Raw genomic sequence first — 16,967 nt, 5'->3', positions numbered from 1 at the left:
CGCTTAATTCCCTTTGCACTCTTATAGGTCCCAACTCTGCCAGACGAATCAACTTACGCATACATAGGTATTGCTATTCATCGTGTGTTTTCAAGCGAACTTCAGACTTTGCACGTCAACGTCGGTATTAGCTGGGCGCTTTGCGTGTACCGTTTTCCGTTCAGTCAGTTGTCGAAATTGGCGGCGCTTGTCAGCCGACTCTTCTCAGTTTGCGCTTTGTTATGAAGATGATCATGCACGAGCTTACCATTCTTGTGCCGTTTTTGATAGTCTGAAGTCTGATGTGAACCACTCCTTCCTATAGGGCAGAGAGGACGACCTATCTGGCTGTTTTCACAATTAGGTTGGAGGGCTCTCAATGTCACCGAATATTTTGAATGTTTGCCAAACACATTGCAAAAACACCGCATCATAGGCGAAAAATATGGGCGCCCAGCTCAGCCGGACCACTTACGACTTCTCAAGGCGCGAACGTCATGTTATCATGATCTTGCAGATGCTTCACGGTGGCATTGCCCACCAATCGAGCATCTCTTGGTTATTAACCCTCGGGCCACCAAGAAAAAAAGTGTGTACTCTGCATTATTGTACCTATTATCGCAACTTTATTACCGCCACAAAAAACGACGTCTACTCACTTTCAAGTATCCCTGGCCGGCTAGATCGGCTCTCCTATGTGAATTACTGGCATTTACCTGGGTAACAGCTGCTGGCATAATTTAGATGGACAAAACTGAGCGTGAAATGACCGCTTTCATTACTGAGAAACAATTTCTCGAGGATTATTTCATGCCCCATGGCTTATGCTCGGCGCTAGCGACTATTTGTGCAGTGCTCACCTTGGGCTTACTTAAGTGTTGCGGTTTCATTGTTTTAAGCTTTGTTAACATGCAAAGGAAAAAAAGCGCATGCCATAAGATAAGCTTTGACCAAACGCAAGCCATTGTTCCCATTTACTAAGGAACAAGCACTTTCATAAAGAATACGTAGCAAAATGGCGTATGCTGTTTTTCCTGTACGCTTTATTTATGTGAACATAAGCTGGCACGTTATTCTCTGTTATCTTCCTCAAAAAAAAAAAAACCTCCTGTTGCGAACTTTATCGTTCCACGAAAGGTAAGTGTATGTTTTCGATAGGCAGGACATATTCCAAGTCGAGACAAAATTGTTACACTAACATTTCAAGGACGTTAAAGGACAAAGAGAAATGTCGCTGTAGTTGATCGTCCTTGTAAAAGTGCCTGGAGACGACTGCAGTAATTCTCTGAACGGCATCACCGTAACAATAGTTTTTTGCACTGTACGCCTTTGTTTCTGAACCAAGACACTCTTTCAATGCGAGAAACGCTGCAAGGTTAGCATTTGAAGAAAAGCAATGACAGCGCTGCACTTGAGTGCTCTTCTGAATATGAGTAGATGTGGCTGCAGTGCTTCCCGCACACTGTTATCGTAACAATAGTTTTATATAAACACATCATCGCATGTGTTTCCGTACGAAGACGCACTCTTCAAGTGCACAAGATGGTACAAATGCATGGCTTGAGAAAAAGAAACGTTACGACACAATGTGACTGGGAACGCTGCAGACAATGTTACCTTACTTGCCTTTTTGAGCAATGAACATTTTGGATCAGTTAGATACTGCCGTCGCACAGCAATGAGGCCCACATACACCTATCTTCTTCTTGCTTCCGTTTCCTGTGCGCATGGTAGGTGATTTTCCGGGAGATTGGTCTTGATTGGAAAATTTGGACTTGCATTTATTTTTGGAAAAGACTGTTTTCTAGCTAGTTAATTTTATTTGTACTCTTGCCTGCGCGGAGGCACTGTTTCCACATTAATACCTTGCCCACCATGTGGCATATGGTAGCACACTGTATTGCAGACAACGATACTATGGACGTCGATATCATCGGATGTGATACTCGCTGATGCATAAACATGACACGTGACATAAGAAATGTAGTGAGAGCAAGCAAGTAGTATGAAATCGTTTAAATGTTGAATTGTGCAAGCTTTTAAAGCACGATGCACGTTTCTCGGCTTTGTAACCTTTAGTTGTACACAGGCCGTGCTTAATCAATTGGCAGCTCATAGTCATGGCCATTGCACTGGTCGTAAGCTTAGTCGGAGTTTAAAAATGCTCCTTTGATATTTAAGATAAACTATATTCGACATAGCCATATTTTACTGAATTAACAAGACTGCATAACGCTTTTCCTTTATTAGATAATGACAAGCATCTGCTTTATTCCAAATAAAACCGAACTAGAGCTGGTAACACAACGCTAGTGCGCCGAATGCAATTTTCGGTATGTGATTTAAATTTTCTCTGAGCGTGAAACTAACTTCACCCCTAATATTTGATCTTGTGAAAGACGTTTTCTCTCGAAGGCGATTCTACCTCATCAATGATTCTCTATTTTATGCATATGAATAGTACTATCAAACGTATGTTACACGTTGACCCTGCTTCTGCATATTATGATCTATATGTTGCGGTAAAAAGGTTCCTTGGCAGTAGGACCATGTTCCCAGTGCAACCAATTGTTGCCCGTTTCTCTCGCTAAAACAAAAACGTGAGTGCTTCATATTCTTACTGCCTAGATTGGTTGCTCTTCTTGGTAAGCCTACCAGAATTGAGAAGCAAGGCATTTTTTTTAAACGAGCACGAAGCGAATCTTGTCAAATAAACGTTTAAATCCCGTTTTTTACGCAACAATTTTAGTATTCCACAGACCGATGCATTCACATGGATTGACTGCTCTATAGTTGTTAAGAAAATAACCTGCGTTTTGAATGGAGTGCGTCCATAAAGCTTCATAAATTATCATCCAAACAATCAGTTCTTGAGCAGGCGGAAAGGCTCTGCATACTGCACAACCTTTCTTTTGATATTTTTGTAGTCCCTGCCGGGGTCGAACGTGGTATTTCTTTTCCCCTAATGAGCTAATATGTCAATAGGCGTGCTTCAAGCCTAAGGAAAATACACGCGTCAGCTACTATCATTTCCTCAATTGGCTATATCTGCGACCCCAGCGAAGCACACTAATTAGGCGACGGAGAATCTCACAGTCGTGCAAACCACAATCAATTGCTATTCATCGCAATGTTTCATAAGCACTGCAGTTCCCGCTGGCTTTGTCAGTAAAGTCTTTTTTTCTTGTTTTTTAGGCAAAACAAGAAGTCGGGATGTTATCTCAATGTATTTCATTATGCGAATTTAACGCGCACGTCTACTAGACCTACTGAGGGCAGCATATTATTCGTTCCTAAGCAGGAAACGCATGAAGGAATTTTTACGCTTGAAAATATTTCTGCTGAATAGCTTAACTGTGTTGCAGACCTTACTGCCGCCTACATTAGGAGGGTTGGTAAGGACGCTTTGTTTACCTTCGGCGGTCCTTTTCAAATGCTTTTTTTAAGAAGTTGCATCAGTGTAGTGTTTCACATACAATTTTATTGTGATAGCAATTATATAGAAAATAACCTACACACTGAAATTATTCGCCACATGTGATCATCATTCGCATTATCCTCGTAATGTTCATCCCACTGACCAAGCGGCTTTTAATAACAGGGGAATATCTGTGTGCCCATTTTCTGTTTACTTATTACGAACGTGTGCTTTGGATGGAAGTTTAATCGCATAAAAAACAACAATAGGTACGGCTAAGTATATGGGAGGTAAATTAGCTGTGCAGCTCTTATTACCTGCTAATAAGGCCAAGCTTATGTATGTGTCTTAAAAGTGCTTGCAGGGTGCCTCGTTGGTTTGTCACTGGCACCACGTCTACTATTTTCCTTCACGCTGTCTCTGTTTTTTTACGCTCCGAGATCATGTCATGTATACGTCGTCTATAATTGCTGTCTGTCTGAATTGTCACAAGCACCACCTGTGTGACATTATGCTTTCAGCTCAATTCATTCTGTATAATTCCACATGTTATTTGAGTAACGCAAGAAAACACGAAGACATTGTCAGAAATACAAATTGTGAAGTCTTTAGGCACCGGGAAAGTTTTACGCGACTCGTGAGTCGTAAACTGAGGACGACTGCACAAGAGCCACTGATGCTTTCTTTTTTGTTTCGTCAAGCTAAGTCTTCAACAGAAATGTATGATCTGAGTGTGTGTTGTGGTTGTAATACTTGTAGCAAATAAAACTAATTAAACAAACTGCTTCCGTCTATGCTGCGCATGTGAGACGCTGTAGACTTGTTAGCTACAGACAGACAAGTTTGATCTAGTACTTTAGTCATGTCATTTTTTCGCATGCAGTGGATATTGATAGCGTGTCCCTATAAATATATGATCTTCAATTGTCTGCTGAAACCCTTAAGAAGAAGGTTCGGCTCGGGCCGAACTCCGACGCGGCCTATTGAACTACATGTAAAACGCAAAAACGTTTTTCTGAGATAATCCTTGGTCAAATTTTAATGAAATTTGTCTTATTTCAGAGAGAACATTAAATTATAGTGACTGCTTGAAGTGTAACTTCGATTTATGGTCTGAATTTAGTGAAAACAATTTTCACATATACGACCGTCTGAAAAAAAATTGAAGCACGAAGTTTACAAACTCATAGCTCTGCATCAAAAACAGATATCGCGATTCTGTAAACGGCATCCATTAGATCATTCAGAATGGACAAATCCGATATGTCATTTTAGGCCTTACCTTGTTTACACCTTGTCATTTACGCCTTACCTGTGTTGTTACGTAACCTTGTTTGCAAAGGTTCTGCAAAAGCTGTATTTCCATATTACTAAATTTGTTTTATATTAATATGTAACATATTATTTTTGTCCGCTATAAATGTACCATTAAATGCAATTCACAGAACGTTATTAGCCTTTTTCGTTGTTGAGATATTGAGTTTTAAACTTGATAGTTTCGTTTGTTGATAAATTTTTGATTTCTGCTAATTTGTAAGCAAGTATTGACGACCTAACTGAAGAATTCGAAGCCAACCGTCACTAGATTTTAGGTTTTTCTTTTAAATGCAACCAACCTCGTCAAATTGGGTGCAGTGCTTGCCGAGAAAAACGAATTCACCTTTTACATGTATTTAGAAAGGAGCACTCGAGCTAAAGCTTCCTCTTAATCTTCCCTAATGACCGCAGCCATGGCGTCGAGGTTCAGTGTGCTTTAGTTGAAAAAGGAAGTCGAGTCGAGTCCTTGCGCAGCGGCCGGTCACCCACAAGTTACCCAACGGGCGAGGGGTGTCCCGTTGCCCCACACGCGGATTTGCATAGGGGTGTATTGTTCGGGGTATGAAACAGCGTCATGCAAGTCATGTTGAACCTTCTTGGCTGTCACGTGACAGCCGAAAATCATGCTGGGAGCCCGTTTGTAGGTAATTTACTAGACTGTACCGGGTGGCAACTCTAGTCTGCAACCTAAATCGCTGGCCACTGTACTGCACCAATGCTGTCTTTGGTTGGGCAATGGGATGGCGAGAAGCCACGCGTAGAAATCTCTATAGAGTTTACTTTTGAAATGTCAACTCCAAGAAGTAGTCATTTACCAGGCTACGAGAGTCCTCTATCCAATACAAAATGCGATAGGCACCAACCGGCATGGGGATCCGGACAGAGCAGTTGAGGATCGCTAAAGCAAGAGGTTATATATATATATATATATATATATATATATATATATATATATATATATATATATATATATATATATATATTCTTGTTTTCTTGTACGCGAAGCCCTGATCTCTCATTTCCATATTTACATCAAGGCATCCATTAAGCTAGCCTTTGTGTTGTAAATCACGTTATCAGAATTTGCTCTCAAAACGTAGATTGTGATAAGTTTAAGGAAAGTGGGTTCTTAGCTATTATGTCAGCAGCCATCACCTAATCAAGTCGTTTGTAAAGTGTAAGAAGCTATACAGACCCTAATCCGTCTTTACCCGTCTTGCAGGATGGGGTAAAAAACCACAAAAGCCTGAACAACCTGCTTTCTGCTTAAAAGCACCGTTTAATGACAACTGTCAACCCATAACGCCACACTGGTACTTTGATGCCAAACGAAAGATGTGCAGACCGATGAATCCTGGACTTTGCAGTGGAGGCAGCAACAAGTTCGTCTCCTATAAAAAGTGTATGGAAGTCTGTCAGCGTGAGTATATACATTGGCCCATCATTTAGATCTCAAAGAATGCTTTGATTTATTTAATTTTTTCTATTCCATGAAATATTAAAGACCGTAAGGTGCCTGTCCTAGTTATCAAAGGAATAACTCGCTTTTGTTCAGAGAAGGTCTACGGAATGGCACTGAAGATAAGTTTAGTGTAATGGGCGACGCTCCATGGAGAATTCTAAGGTTTTCTTCATCCTTTAAGTTACTAGCAAGCCACTGTCATGCACATGGCTTCACAAATTGTCCCTTTGTGTTTTAAAAATCAATTACCTTAGGATTTCTCTCCAACACATTGCTTTGAATTCCAGAAAAATTTACGTAGATCCAAGGCAGCAGAACACACTGGCGTCACCTTCTTCTTTCCGGGGCAGTGGAGTAGAATTTGCTGTTCATTACACGCTCGACAAAGATAACAAGCGATGCATCTCAGAGAGCCCTTAATAGATCCATGGTGATGACCACCATGCCTGCCAACTTGTAGTTGCCTCGTCACTGTGCCATAGAAGAGATAGCGCACGTGGCCAGTGATGCCAGAATTTCAGCAATTTTGAATGTCTCCTATTAAACACTTAATAAGTACTAACTACACTGATGGGCCCTTATATATTTCCAGCACGCACTAAGATCGTCTACCCGCAGTGCCTGAAACCACCGGTCGTGGTCCCCTGTGGTGCGGTACGCCATGCTTGGTACTTTGATTCGAGCACGAAAAGCTGCAAAATGTTCAGTTACAGCAAATGCGCCAGTGCTGGAAACAACTTCTTCACAGAACTGAAGTGTCAGGCGGTGTGTCTACGTGAGTATAAACATTTTATGTTATCCAACCACGACAACAAATACATCGAAGTGCGTTTCGGCAGCTGTCACTGCTTTGCAAGATTGTTGCATTTTTACAGTTCCTTCCGTGTGCTTAAAACACCATATTAAACAGCACGAGTATTGTTCTTGTTACTGTTGTTTTATTTACTTGTTAACAGATGATCCCTGGTACACTGGCACTAGTAATGAACGCAGGAACCTATGCATATATATTTTCAAAGCACGCTTGCGAGTATGATGTTAATAAAAGACTTCTTACACCAAAAGTTGTTACGCTCGAATTGAAGCCCCGCTTATTGGAGGTGAACTATATTTTTATTACAACGTCACCACAAAAGCACTCTATCAAGCCGCCATTGAGCCAAGTTCGCCAGGTCTGCCCAACCACCTCTGGCTTTGGCTCACGCTGCTTCGACCCCTTGACCTCTGTCCACGTCCCATTTTTTATTGATATGATATCAGGAGATGTTTACGCACAATTTAAGGCACTGGCTACTACTTATCTCTTGAACCGTTCCATTATACAACTTACAGGGTTCAAGATTACATATGAAGTAATCTTTTCACAGAAGCACCAGTACTTATCACACAACGTTTTCACAGAAAGACTATGACGTAATAAACACATGGCACATACAATATACAAGACATATGTCTCCACAGTTATGTAGATAAAAGTCTGAAAAATACAAACGATACTGTCGCCTAATGACACAGTCTCTAGTCAGCGTGGTCAGCGGGTGGTACATTCATCGGGTAAATGCATTATCACGTATAGTCACAAAAAACAGTCAACATAACATAATTCACAAATACATGCATATATACAGCGACAATGAAATGAAAGGAACAATAAAAGCGGTAATAACGTCCAAAAATGCCGCTATCTTCAAGAAAAGTCTTTAGTGCCCTTACAGCGCTCTTCTGCAAAGACGTTCTTGGCCTAGGACCCAAAAGTTTCTTTAAACTGATTGAAGCCTCCATTAATGCCTCCACTATAGCAGAGTGACCGTGGCATCGGGCTACTAATAGTGTGGTCGTAGGTACTGTAATACACGCTGCGAAGGCGCCTCTAAAAGGAGGCGTGGAGGCTGAAGCATTTTTGTACCATTATTTTCGAGCAGGTGACAGAATACGAGTTGGATCAGAATTGTTACTGAACCTTGCACGGCAGTATCATTCACAGATTCAGTGTTTATATGGGAAGGCAAAGCTTACGAACATTGTATTTAGTCCTCAGAGCAACGTCTTAAATTGAGTAACGAAATAAAATAGATACTTCAAAAGAAAGCCCTCATTAAAATAAAGGGTGAACATTTTGCGTGATTTTGAAAATGTGGAAACATTACACCTTTCAAATATAAACAAGTATACTAATTACCACATTGACCCAAACAACGCCTCTATATACCGTTTGGTAATTTAACCAGTAATTATTTTACTATTGCTTCGCAGCAATGACATTGTATTCTCTGCAGTGTTTACGTTAGATTGTGTGAAATCACGCCATAGAAGTAGCGTCTCCTAGATTTCAGTCACTGATAAAAAAACAAATTAGGTCTAATCAGGCAGTGCTTGAAGACTTTGGTATATCGCAAGAATGTATCTTCCTAATGCCGCGACTATCAGCACACTTCAGTAATTCCCCCATGGCATTCATTTGCTGCGTCCGAAAAGCTCTTCAAGAAGGGACGAGTGAAGTGGCCTAATATCTGGAAAAGCAATATGGCGCGTGTCAAATACTTTGCAGTAATGTTCACCATTGAGTGTGCCGTCGGCTTTGGAGTGAGGTAAGACCTAGATGGCTCAAGACGAATTAAGGAGAGAACGTTTTCTCGCATCTGTTATATATAACTTGTTGGCTTCAGCTTTACATCGAATATATTATGGTTGTGTTTGTTTATATGGGTTCCAAACAGCCCAAGTGGGCTCTAAACTTGGACAAGCTAGAGTTTAAATCACAGAAGTTGCGTTTCTTTGGGAGCAGTGAGCAAATTACGCTGAATATACCCACATTTCCCAATTGCTTGGTTGCGTGATAAATCGAGGTGTTCACACCAAGACATGTCGTGACAGAATGTAATTTCTAAATAGAGATATTCTAATACATTTTGTAAATGAGAGCCGGCAGATCAGCAGCTGAACTTCTGCATTAGCATTAACAAAAGCATTAACCTCAGTTTGTTGCAAATTACTAGAGTATAGTGTGGCTCACAATATCCAGTGCTTTTTAGCAGTTAATAGCGTCTTATATTCTTGCCAACACGGCTTTCGGAAAGGAATTCACACGACGACACAACTGGTAACAACTATTCACGACTGTTCAGCAGCTCTAGATCGTTCTGGGCAAATCGATATACTTCTGTTGAGTTTTATGCGAAGCATATTACGAGAGCTCAACCCAGCTCCTCAGGCGCGGCGGCGTCGCCTTCAATACCACGTGACACCGTGACGTCACGACAGAGGAGAAACGGGGCTCCAACACGCGCCGTCGCTCGCGGCGTCGCGGCTGTATATAAGCAGCTGCGCTTGCCTCTGCTAGATACTCACGAGGTGAGATGCCTCCAGGAGACAGAGCTGCTCGTTGGAATGAGAAGCGAAGGTTGCGGCATGCTACAGAGACTGATTTTCTAGGTGGCTTTGGCTCAACTCTTGCAAGATGGGCTGGGTGGGAATCGAACCAGGGTCTCCGGAGTGTGAGACGGAGACGCTACCACTGAGCCACGAGTACGATGCTTCAAAGCGGTACAAAAGCGCCTCTAGTGAATGCGGTGTTGCCTTAGAAACGAGCTGTTTCTAAGGCTCAGGCGTGCGTCGGTTGCTCAGGCGCACATTTCGCTGCCGCGCCGAATGCTGCGTTGCTCGACGCTCACCGCGTCCAATGCGGGGCGCGTAGTCGCTGCGCCGTAGCCCATTGTCTTACACCTCTTGGCGGGTCGACGGGAACGCTGTCGCCTTCCATTCTTGAAGGCGAAGCAGAGTAACGCACGAGTTGTTTCTTTGTCTAGCCGAACCAAATATAGCCAAGCAACAGCAGTTCACCAGGCTAAACACTGGTTCAACAACTAAAATAAAGGCTAGTATGCTTCGCATCCTGGGCTTAACCTTAGCTAAGCCACAGCCATTTTTTCTAAAGCATTTAATAAGCTTCCGCACTGTAAATTACTTCTAAAATTAAATAACTTAGGATTGCAGCTATATCTCATCAAATGGGTTGAGGCATATTTAACTAATAGAACGCAGTTTGTTAAAATCATATCTAGTGTATCTAGAATGCTCAGCGTTACATCCGGTGTTCCCCAGGGAAGTGTTTTGGGGCCATTATTATTTCTTATATATGTGAATGATTTAGTGTAAGTAGTCCCTGACTCAGTGTCTATTAATTTTTTGCGGACGCTTGTATTGTGTTTAAGGAAATAACCTGCCAAGAAGATCATAAGCTATTACAGCGAACTCTCAGTCACATTGAACGCTGGTGCGCAGAATGGGACATGGAACTAAACATTAACAAAACAGTGTTATTAAATTTAACGCGGATGGAAGTGTAAGTCAACGCTAGCGTGTTGACTTACACTATCCGTGGCTCTCACATTCAAGCAGTAACTCAGTATAGGTATTTAGGTATTACTCTCTCCAGTGATATGGCATGGGGGGCGCACAACTCTGCAATTTGTGCAACAGCTTTTCGCAAACTACGTTTTCTTAAAAAGGAAGCTTACAAAGGCAACGGTGAATGTTAAGCTTCAAGCATACAATGCCCTCGTCAGGCCTAAATTGGAGTATAGATTGGAGAACGCATTTTGTATGGGATCCCCGCACAAAAAAATATATACACTGCTTAGAAAGCCTGCAAAGCAAAGCAATCAGTATTATATATAATAAATACGAAAGGCTGGATTCTCCAACGAAGCTCATGATTGCGTATAACATTCCCACGTCAGCTTGACGCAGAAAAATCAGTCGACTAAAATTCTTGCATAATATATTGTCTGGAGAAATAAATATATCCCTACCCTTATATTTAAAGTCCGTCACCAGAAGACCAACATGTAAAACTCACAAACACTCCCTACAACCAATTTTTGCCAAAACAGAGGCTTTTAAGCAGAGTTTTTTCCCACGCACAGTTTCGGATTGGAACAGTCTACGTGAGTTTGTTTGTGAGGCTGAAAATTTTGACGAAGCCCTTCAACTACACTTGTAATTGTAACTACACGTAATTTATGTCCCGTTCTTTTTACGCGTGTGTATGATAAATACCGTCCCAATGAAACCGATATACTATATTGTCGTGCGAATGTTATTGGAAGTTATTTCTGTGCTGTTCTTTTCACATTTCATTGTAATGCCACTCTTACTTGAGCCACATTGGCCTGCAGTATTGTGCAACAAATAAAATAAATAAAATAAATGGGGAAGGGCATTGGAGTCTTAAAATGGACATATAACTAGTGTGACTAAAATTGATGTTCATTTCCCACTTTCTGTATCACATTACTGAGACAAAAACTCTACAGCCAGCTGACTAGATTTGGATTGTTTAAAATTGTGTTTTGCTGGTAAAATGTTCGGATTGTATGAGACTGTAATGAAGGGTTTCAAATTCAATGAATACCGCGTCTATTTGGTTAGCTAAATGTAGAAAATATTTCATACCAAGGGCAAGTTTTTTTTCTGGTTAGAGCCCTTAGGCCACCACGAATCCGACATTTAAAGTAATTAACATATTATTTCCATTCAAAAACGTAGCAATGTGCGTGTAGGTAATATGCTGTAGATAGTAGTAAACTGACACAGAAAAATGCAGCGGCAGGATATGAAAAAATACTGCGCTAGCGTATGGAGAAACAGATATAATTAGATTGAAATAAACATCCAACAAGATGAATACGCCTTCCGAGAAAAGGGTTTTGGTCATAAGAAAAAGCTAGAAAGCTTTCAGTCGAATATAATGGCAAAAAAGAAAAAAAAACTGTATCACATTGTTGAAATAATTTGTGCCAATACAAGGGCTAGCTATTTTCAGAAAGGGAAAAACGAAATTGCTTGTTGTCGTTCCTAACGAGTGTAGCCTTTCTTACCACACATGATATTGTTTAATGACTACTTTCCTTACGGGTTTTAGGCCCTCTCACAGCCATGTCCCATCTACCATGAGGAACTAATTCTGCATGCCCTCCATAATACTTCGTCAACGTTGCCACTTGTCATGGTGGTCTTTGGCCAAACCTGGCCCTTGCGCAATAAAACACTACACATCATCAATGAATACGTTTCTAAGGAGTTTCACGATTAAAAAAAAGTAATTTTGTGCTACCAGAATAATGTAGTGTTAGACCAGAAATACATATACTGGTTCATCATTTTTATTTAAAGATCAAGGCCTTCGCGTCATATGTTAAAATTGATTTCACAATGTTTCCAGCAAAAAAGAAGCCGGAACCTCTCTGCAGCCAGGATCCTATACCTGATACTTGCTTTCTACGAAGGAAGCACTATTACTTTAATTTTCAAAACAACACATGTATGGAATTTCCAAAGAATGGTTGCGGGAAAGGCCACAACAGCTTCGCCTCCTTGGAAAAGTGCATGAATACATGCACCTGTAAGTATTTTCACTTTTGCGCATACATGTAAGAGCGCTTTTGTACACACTGAGATTACACAGACGCGGTGATTTTGGTAATGTTACGGCTCGGCAGGAATTATCTTGCTTGTAGGATGGCTTGTTTTCCTATGAGCAACTTTACATGGTTAAATATGCTGGAAAGGAGACGTTAACACCAAAGGAATTATAGAACCGTTAGCTGACACGGAGGGTTGTATAAAACATTCACGAAGGCAATCTTCTAGAAAATCAAGACAACACTCCAATCAACCCAGAAAAAAAGGCTGGCTTCAGCAAAGGGTACTCTAATGTATATCAGATTCATCTATTCAACCACGTAATTGAAAAACCTGTAGAGTACAATCAACCTTTCTAGATGGCTATCATAGATTATGAAAACCACTTGCTTGCGCAGAAATAGGAGCCCTCAAGCAGACATTGCGTAATGAAGTGTGCAGAAAGCGTGCATGAATGTTTTGCAAATCCCTACGAAGACTCCACAGCTGCCTTAATTCTCTGCAACAGAAAGCGGAAATATTCCTTTCAAGAAAAGAGCCAGGCAAGGAGACACCATCTCTTGGTTATTCATTGCATTCTTAGAAGGAGTATTCAAGCTATTATACTGGGTAGAATTTGGAGCAGGGATTAATAGCGAATATCTCAACTACATGCGGTTTGCAAATGGTGTTATCCTGTTCTGCAACGCTGAGATCAAATTCTAACAAATGACTGAGGTCCTTCACCGAGAAAGTGTCACAGTAGCGCCGAAGATCAATAAGCAGAACAAAAATTTCTAGTTCGCAGGCCTGGCAAGGGTGAAAAAATTGGTTATTGGCTGTCAGTCCCTGGAATCTGTGCAGTTCAATTACTTACACGTGACCCTGATCATGAGAAGCAAAGGTAAATAAGAATTTAAACGGTCTGGAGCTTATACGCTAGGTGTTACCAAATCATGACCAGGAGCTTACTGCTAGCTTTGAAGAGAAACGTCTACAGTCACTGCATTTTGCCAGTAGTAAACATTGAACCGATACATCAATGTTAACAAAAACTTGAGAACAAGCTAAGGGCCGTGTAATGGGCGATGAAAGAAAAAAATGTTAGGCGTGACTTTAAGAGGCAGAAAGGGAGCGGTGAGAATCCGTGGTGTAAGCGAGGGCAGCCGATACTCTGGTGACCAATAATTAACAGGCAGAAATGGAGTTGGGTAGGCCATGTGATCCGTAGAGCAGATGACCATTGTTCACAGAGATTCTGATTAGGTGTCAAGGTAAACGAAGCGCAGTCACGGTAGACTGAAAATTTGGTGTGATGAAGAAATTAGCAAATTTGCAGCCATTACTTCAAATCGGTTAGCTCAATTCAGGGGTAATTGCGATTGTTGGATGAAGCCTTCGTGCTACCTGTGCACTTAAAAGAGGATGGTGATGATTATGGTGATGACGGGGATGATGACTTATTTTATCGAGATGTCGCGAATTAGATCTGCGCGGAAGAAATAAGAATGAACAGTTGAAGGCCCTCTATTTGCACTTATTCCTAATGGTATGTTGCGCAATTGTTTTTCCTAGCAGAATATTCACGTATTAATATCGGTTGTATTCCAGCCCAGGGATCAAGAAAAGGGCCAGTTACCTGATGTCTTTAAATATAGTTTCATATAACGTACCTTCTTAATGACTGAAAATTACAAAGATATTTTCTAGAACGCTGGGGCTCCACCTCACTTCCTTTAGAGTTCTTTTCTTTTGTAAAACGGGTATGACCGTAGCAAACGTGGCATTCTTGCTGCTAAATTCTTCAGCTAGGCGTACATAATTGCTTCCGTAACGTAGGTTTCAGAAGTCTAAGTGAAGATTATTAAATAATGTTTTTTTTATTTTTAATTTTTGTGGGCCATTTTTAAATGGTAAATTTACATTCAAAATTCAATGCAGCCACATTTTTCTAATATTCAAACTGTGCCTAATTTCGCACGTTCATCATCAGATTTCAGTGTTCAACACTGGCAACATTGAAAGCAAATGACCTGAGAGTGAAGAAAAGGCAGCGTGCCTTTCATATGAAAGGGAAGCGTTCGTGTCAAAAAGCGTGACGAAGTTTCAAGCTTAACGTCGCGGCCAGTCGACGCAGGCAATGATATGGCATGCTTTGCCTGGAAAGCGCCTTCTGTGACGTGCTGCATAAGTATTTGCTGCTACAAGCCTTCATTCAAACTCCGTCACAGCCACCGTCTCAGGTCATTTTCTTTTATTTCTGTAGTAGGAACTTGCCTCTTGTTCTGCTTATATTGGCGCATCTACCCAATGGGATGTCCCCATTTTTATTGGGTACTGGCCAAGAGTGTTGACCTACCCAGTGTCACACAGCCAGCTGTGCATACCCATTAGGCCAATTTGCGCAGACAGTGGCATACACAGCAGAGAAACTTGTGTAATTGGTAGGTCAGCAGCTGACAAAGCCCCGAAGCGAGCAATCACATAGTGGGGAGGTAGAAAGCAAATATTCTTCGCTGTGGCCTCAGAAAAGTGGCCTCATAACTCCAACTTCAGCATCGACACTCATTCACCGAAATCATTCATTCACTGGCGAAATACTACCATCAGTTTTCTTTTCTTTTTGTATTTGCAACATTCTTGGTCGACTTCTCATAAGTGGACCAACAACGTTGCTTTGGTGATGACGGATAAGGATTGATAAGAATTTATGTTCGTCGTTTGAAATTTCACAACCCAAATAATGACACTTGGCTGCATAGAGATGAGCAAGGTACACATTGCTTACGGATACTTCGACAACTGCCGGATGAGTTTCTACGTTAATTTTTGGTAAACATAATTGCTGTTTTCTTTTCTAATATTATGTGTGCATTGTTTTCTTTTATTTTTCTGTAAATATTTCATTGACAATGTGAATATAGAAAACACCATGAAACATAACATATTAGCAAACAGCTGCAGTGGGGCACACCTGCGACTACTCTAAATTATCGGAAAATTATTATTGTTTGCCTTGTGGACAAAGCTATCTAGCATAAAGTTCAAAACGGGTCGCTGAACTGTGACTAAGTGACATTTTTTAACTGTGGTTGCTGCTATAGAGTAGCACGAACAGGATTCCACATTGTTCTTGAAGTAACTGTCATAGACACCCTGTCATAACGTCCTGTGCTTTTCCAGAAATATTTTAAGCATTTTCCTCTGTTGTTTAGATAACCAAACCACAGTGGCCTGCCGAACTTGCGAACAAAAACTTCAACATGTGCATCCGCCCACGGGAAAACCCGGAGCACCCAACATTGTGGGGCCAGTCAGTCCACTTGTCCCACCTGGCCAGTCCACCTCACTTAACCAACCTAACCCACCCGGTCTAACTCGCCCTATAAGACCAGTGGGCCCAGCTCCTCAACCGGCCTCACCGACCTCACCCATGAATCCCAGCCAACCAAGTCAAGTCGGCTCAAGCTCACCCGGCCATGCCAACCTAACCAATCTTGCCACTACAGCTGGTCAACCCAGCATGCCCCGCTTTCAATCACCCGGCCAACCTGCCTCGCCGAACTTTTCAAGTGCAGCTGCCGGACGCCATCGAGCCATGGTACCTGGAAATCCCACTCAGCCTAATCTGCAGGTATATCCCGGTGTTTCACCAGCCCGCTCTGCTAGGCCACAATAACTGACCGACATAAGCCAGTGCTACTGCACAACTTCATGTACAGAGCACAGCTGGTGCTCCTTTAGCAACCGTCCGTGGTCGCACTAAAAATACGTGCTGTATGTATGCTTTCAAAAGATATTTGCAGCAACTCCACCAAAGGAATAAATTCAGTTATACCAGTCTCACTGCCTTGGCGTTGTTATACTTGGCTAGATGCACACTCGCAATGGCTTTCTTTTTGAAACCTTAGGTGCAGTATTGTGCAGTTATTTTAGATGTTTTTGCTTCTCCCTAAGATTGCGCGACGCTGAGAAAGCCAGTAACACAACCCTGTTCAAGTAAAAATGAAATCAAAGTCGAACGTTTCAGAGCTCATTTAGAAAATACCACCGCCCTATTCAAATATTTGCGCACATCCGATTTAAGACCTCCAACATACATGTTTCCTCATGAATACTGTTCATCTTTCACATGTTGAATTAGGTCGAAGTGGATGTGTATTTTTCGGAGCCATGTTCCCGTAATCGCCGCGTTCCAGTAATTCTGAAGGTAGTTAACGGCCTAATACGTCGTCTGAAAATAATAAAGGTTAAATTCAATTATTATGCTACAGAGAACTGCATTATTTAGATGACGAATCAGAATTTATCAGTTTACATTACTAAAAGTCTCTTAATCAGGGTTGTTACATAATGGATGGGGTAAATATATAGTGCAAATTAACATGA

At 41.4% G+C, this 16,967-nt stretch overlaps 1 protein-coding gene across 1 annotated transcript; it reads left to right on the top strand.

Annotated features, from left to right (window-relative positions):
* Positions 1-1,552: 1,552 nt before the first annotated feature.
* LOC135920989 (tissue factor pathway inhibitor 2-like) lies at positions 1,553-16,424 on the top strand. The gene is made up of 5 exons (XM_065455278.1): positions 1,553-1,709; positions 5,937-6,134; positions 6,769-6,951; positions 12,400-12,579; positions 15,794-16,424. The coding sequence occupies exons 1-5, from the start codon at positions 1,658-1,660 to the stop codon at positions 16,255-16,257; spliced, it is 1,077 nt and encodes a 358-aa protein (XP_065311350.1). The 5' UTR covers positions 1,553-1,657; the 3' UTR covers positions 16,258-16,424.
* The last annotated feature ends 543 nt before the right edge of the window (positions 16,425-16,967 follow it).

The sequence above is a fragment of the Dermacentor albipictus genome, chromosome 7, assembly GCF_038994185.2.
Source record: "Dermacentor albipictus isolate Rhodes 1998 colony chromosome 7, USDA_Dalb.pri_finalv2, whole genome shotgun sequence".
NCBI classification, from domain to species: Eukaryota; Metazoa; Arthropoda; class Arachnida; order Ixodida; family Ixodidae; genus Dermacentor; species Dermacentor albipictus.
The sequence above is the reverse complement of the archived record's forward strand: the minus strand, read 5'-3'. Positions and strand labels throughout refer to the sequence as shown.

Excerpts from the sequence above, each read along its gene's own strand:
- LOC135920989 (XM_065455278.1), top strand. The coding sequence starts at position 1,658 with ATGAGGCCCACATACACCTATCTTCTTCTTGCTTCCGTTTCCTGTGCG. Across the intron at positions 6,135-6,768 it reads GTGTATGGAAGTCTGTCAGC|CACGCACTAAGATCGTCTAC; the intron begins GTGAGTATATAC and ends ATATATTTCCAG. Across the intron at positions 12,580-15,793 it reads GTGCATGAATACATGCACCT|ATAACCAAACCACAGTGGCC; the intron begins GTAAGTATTTTC and ends TCTGTTGTTTAG.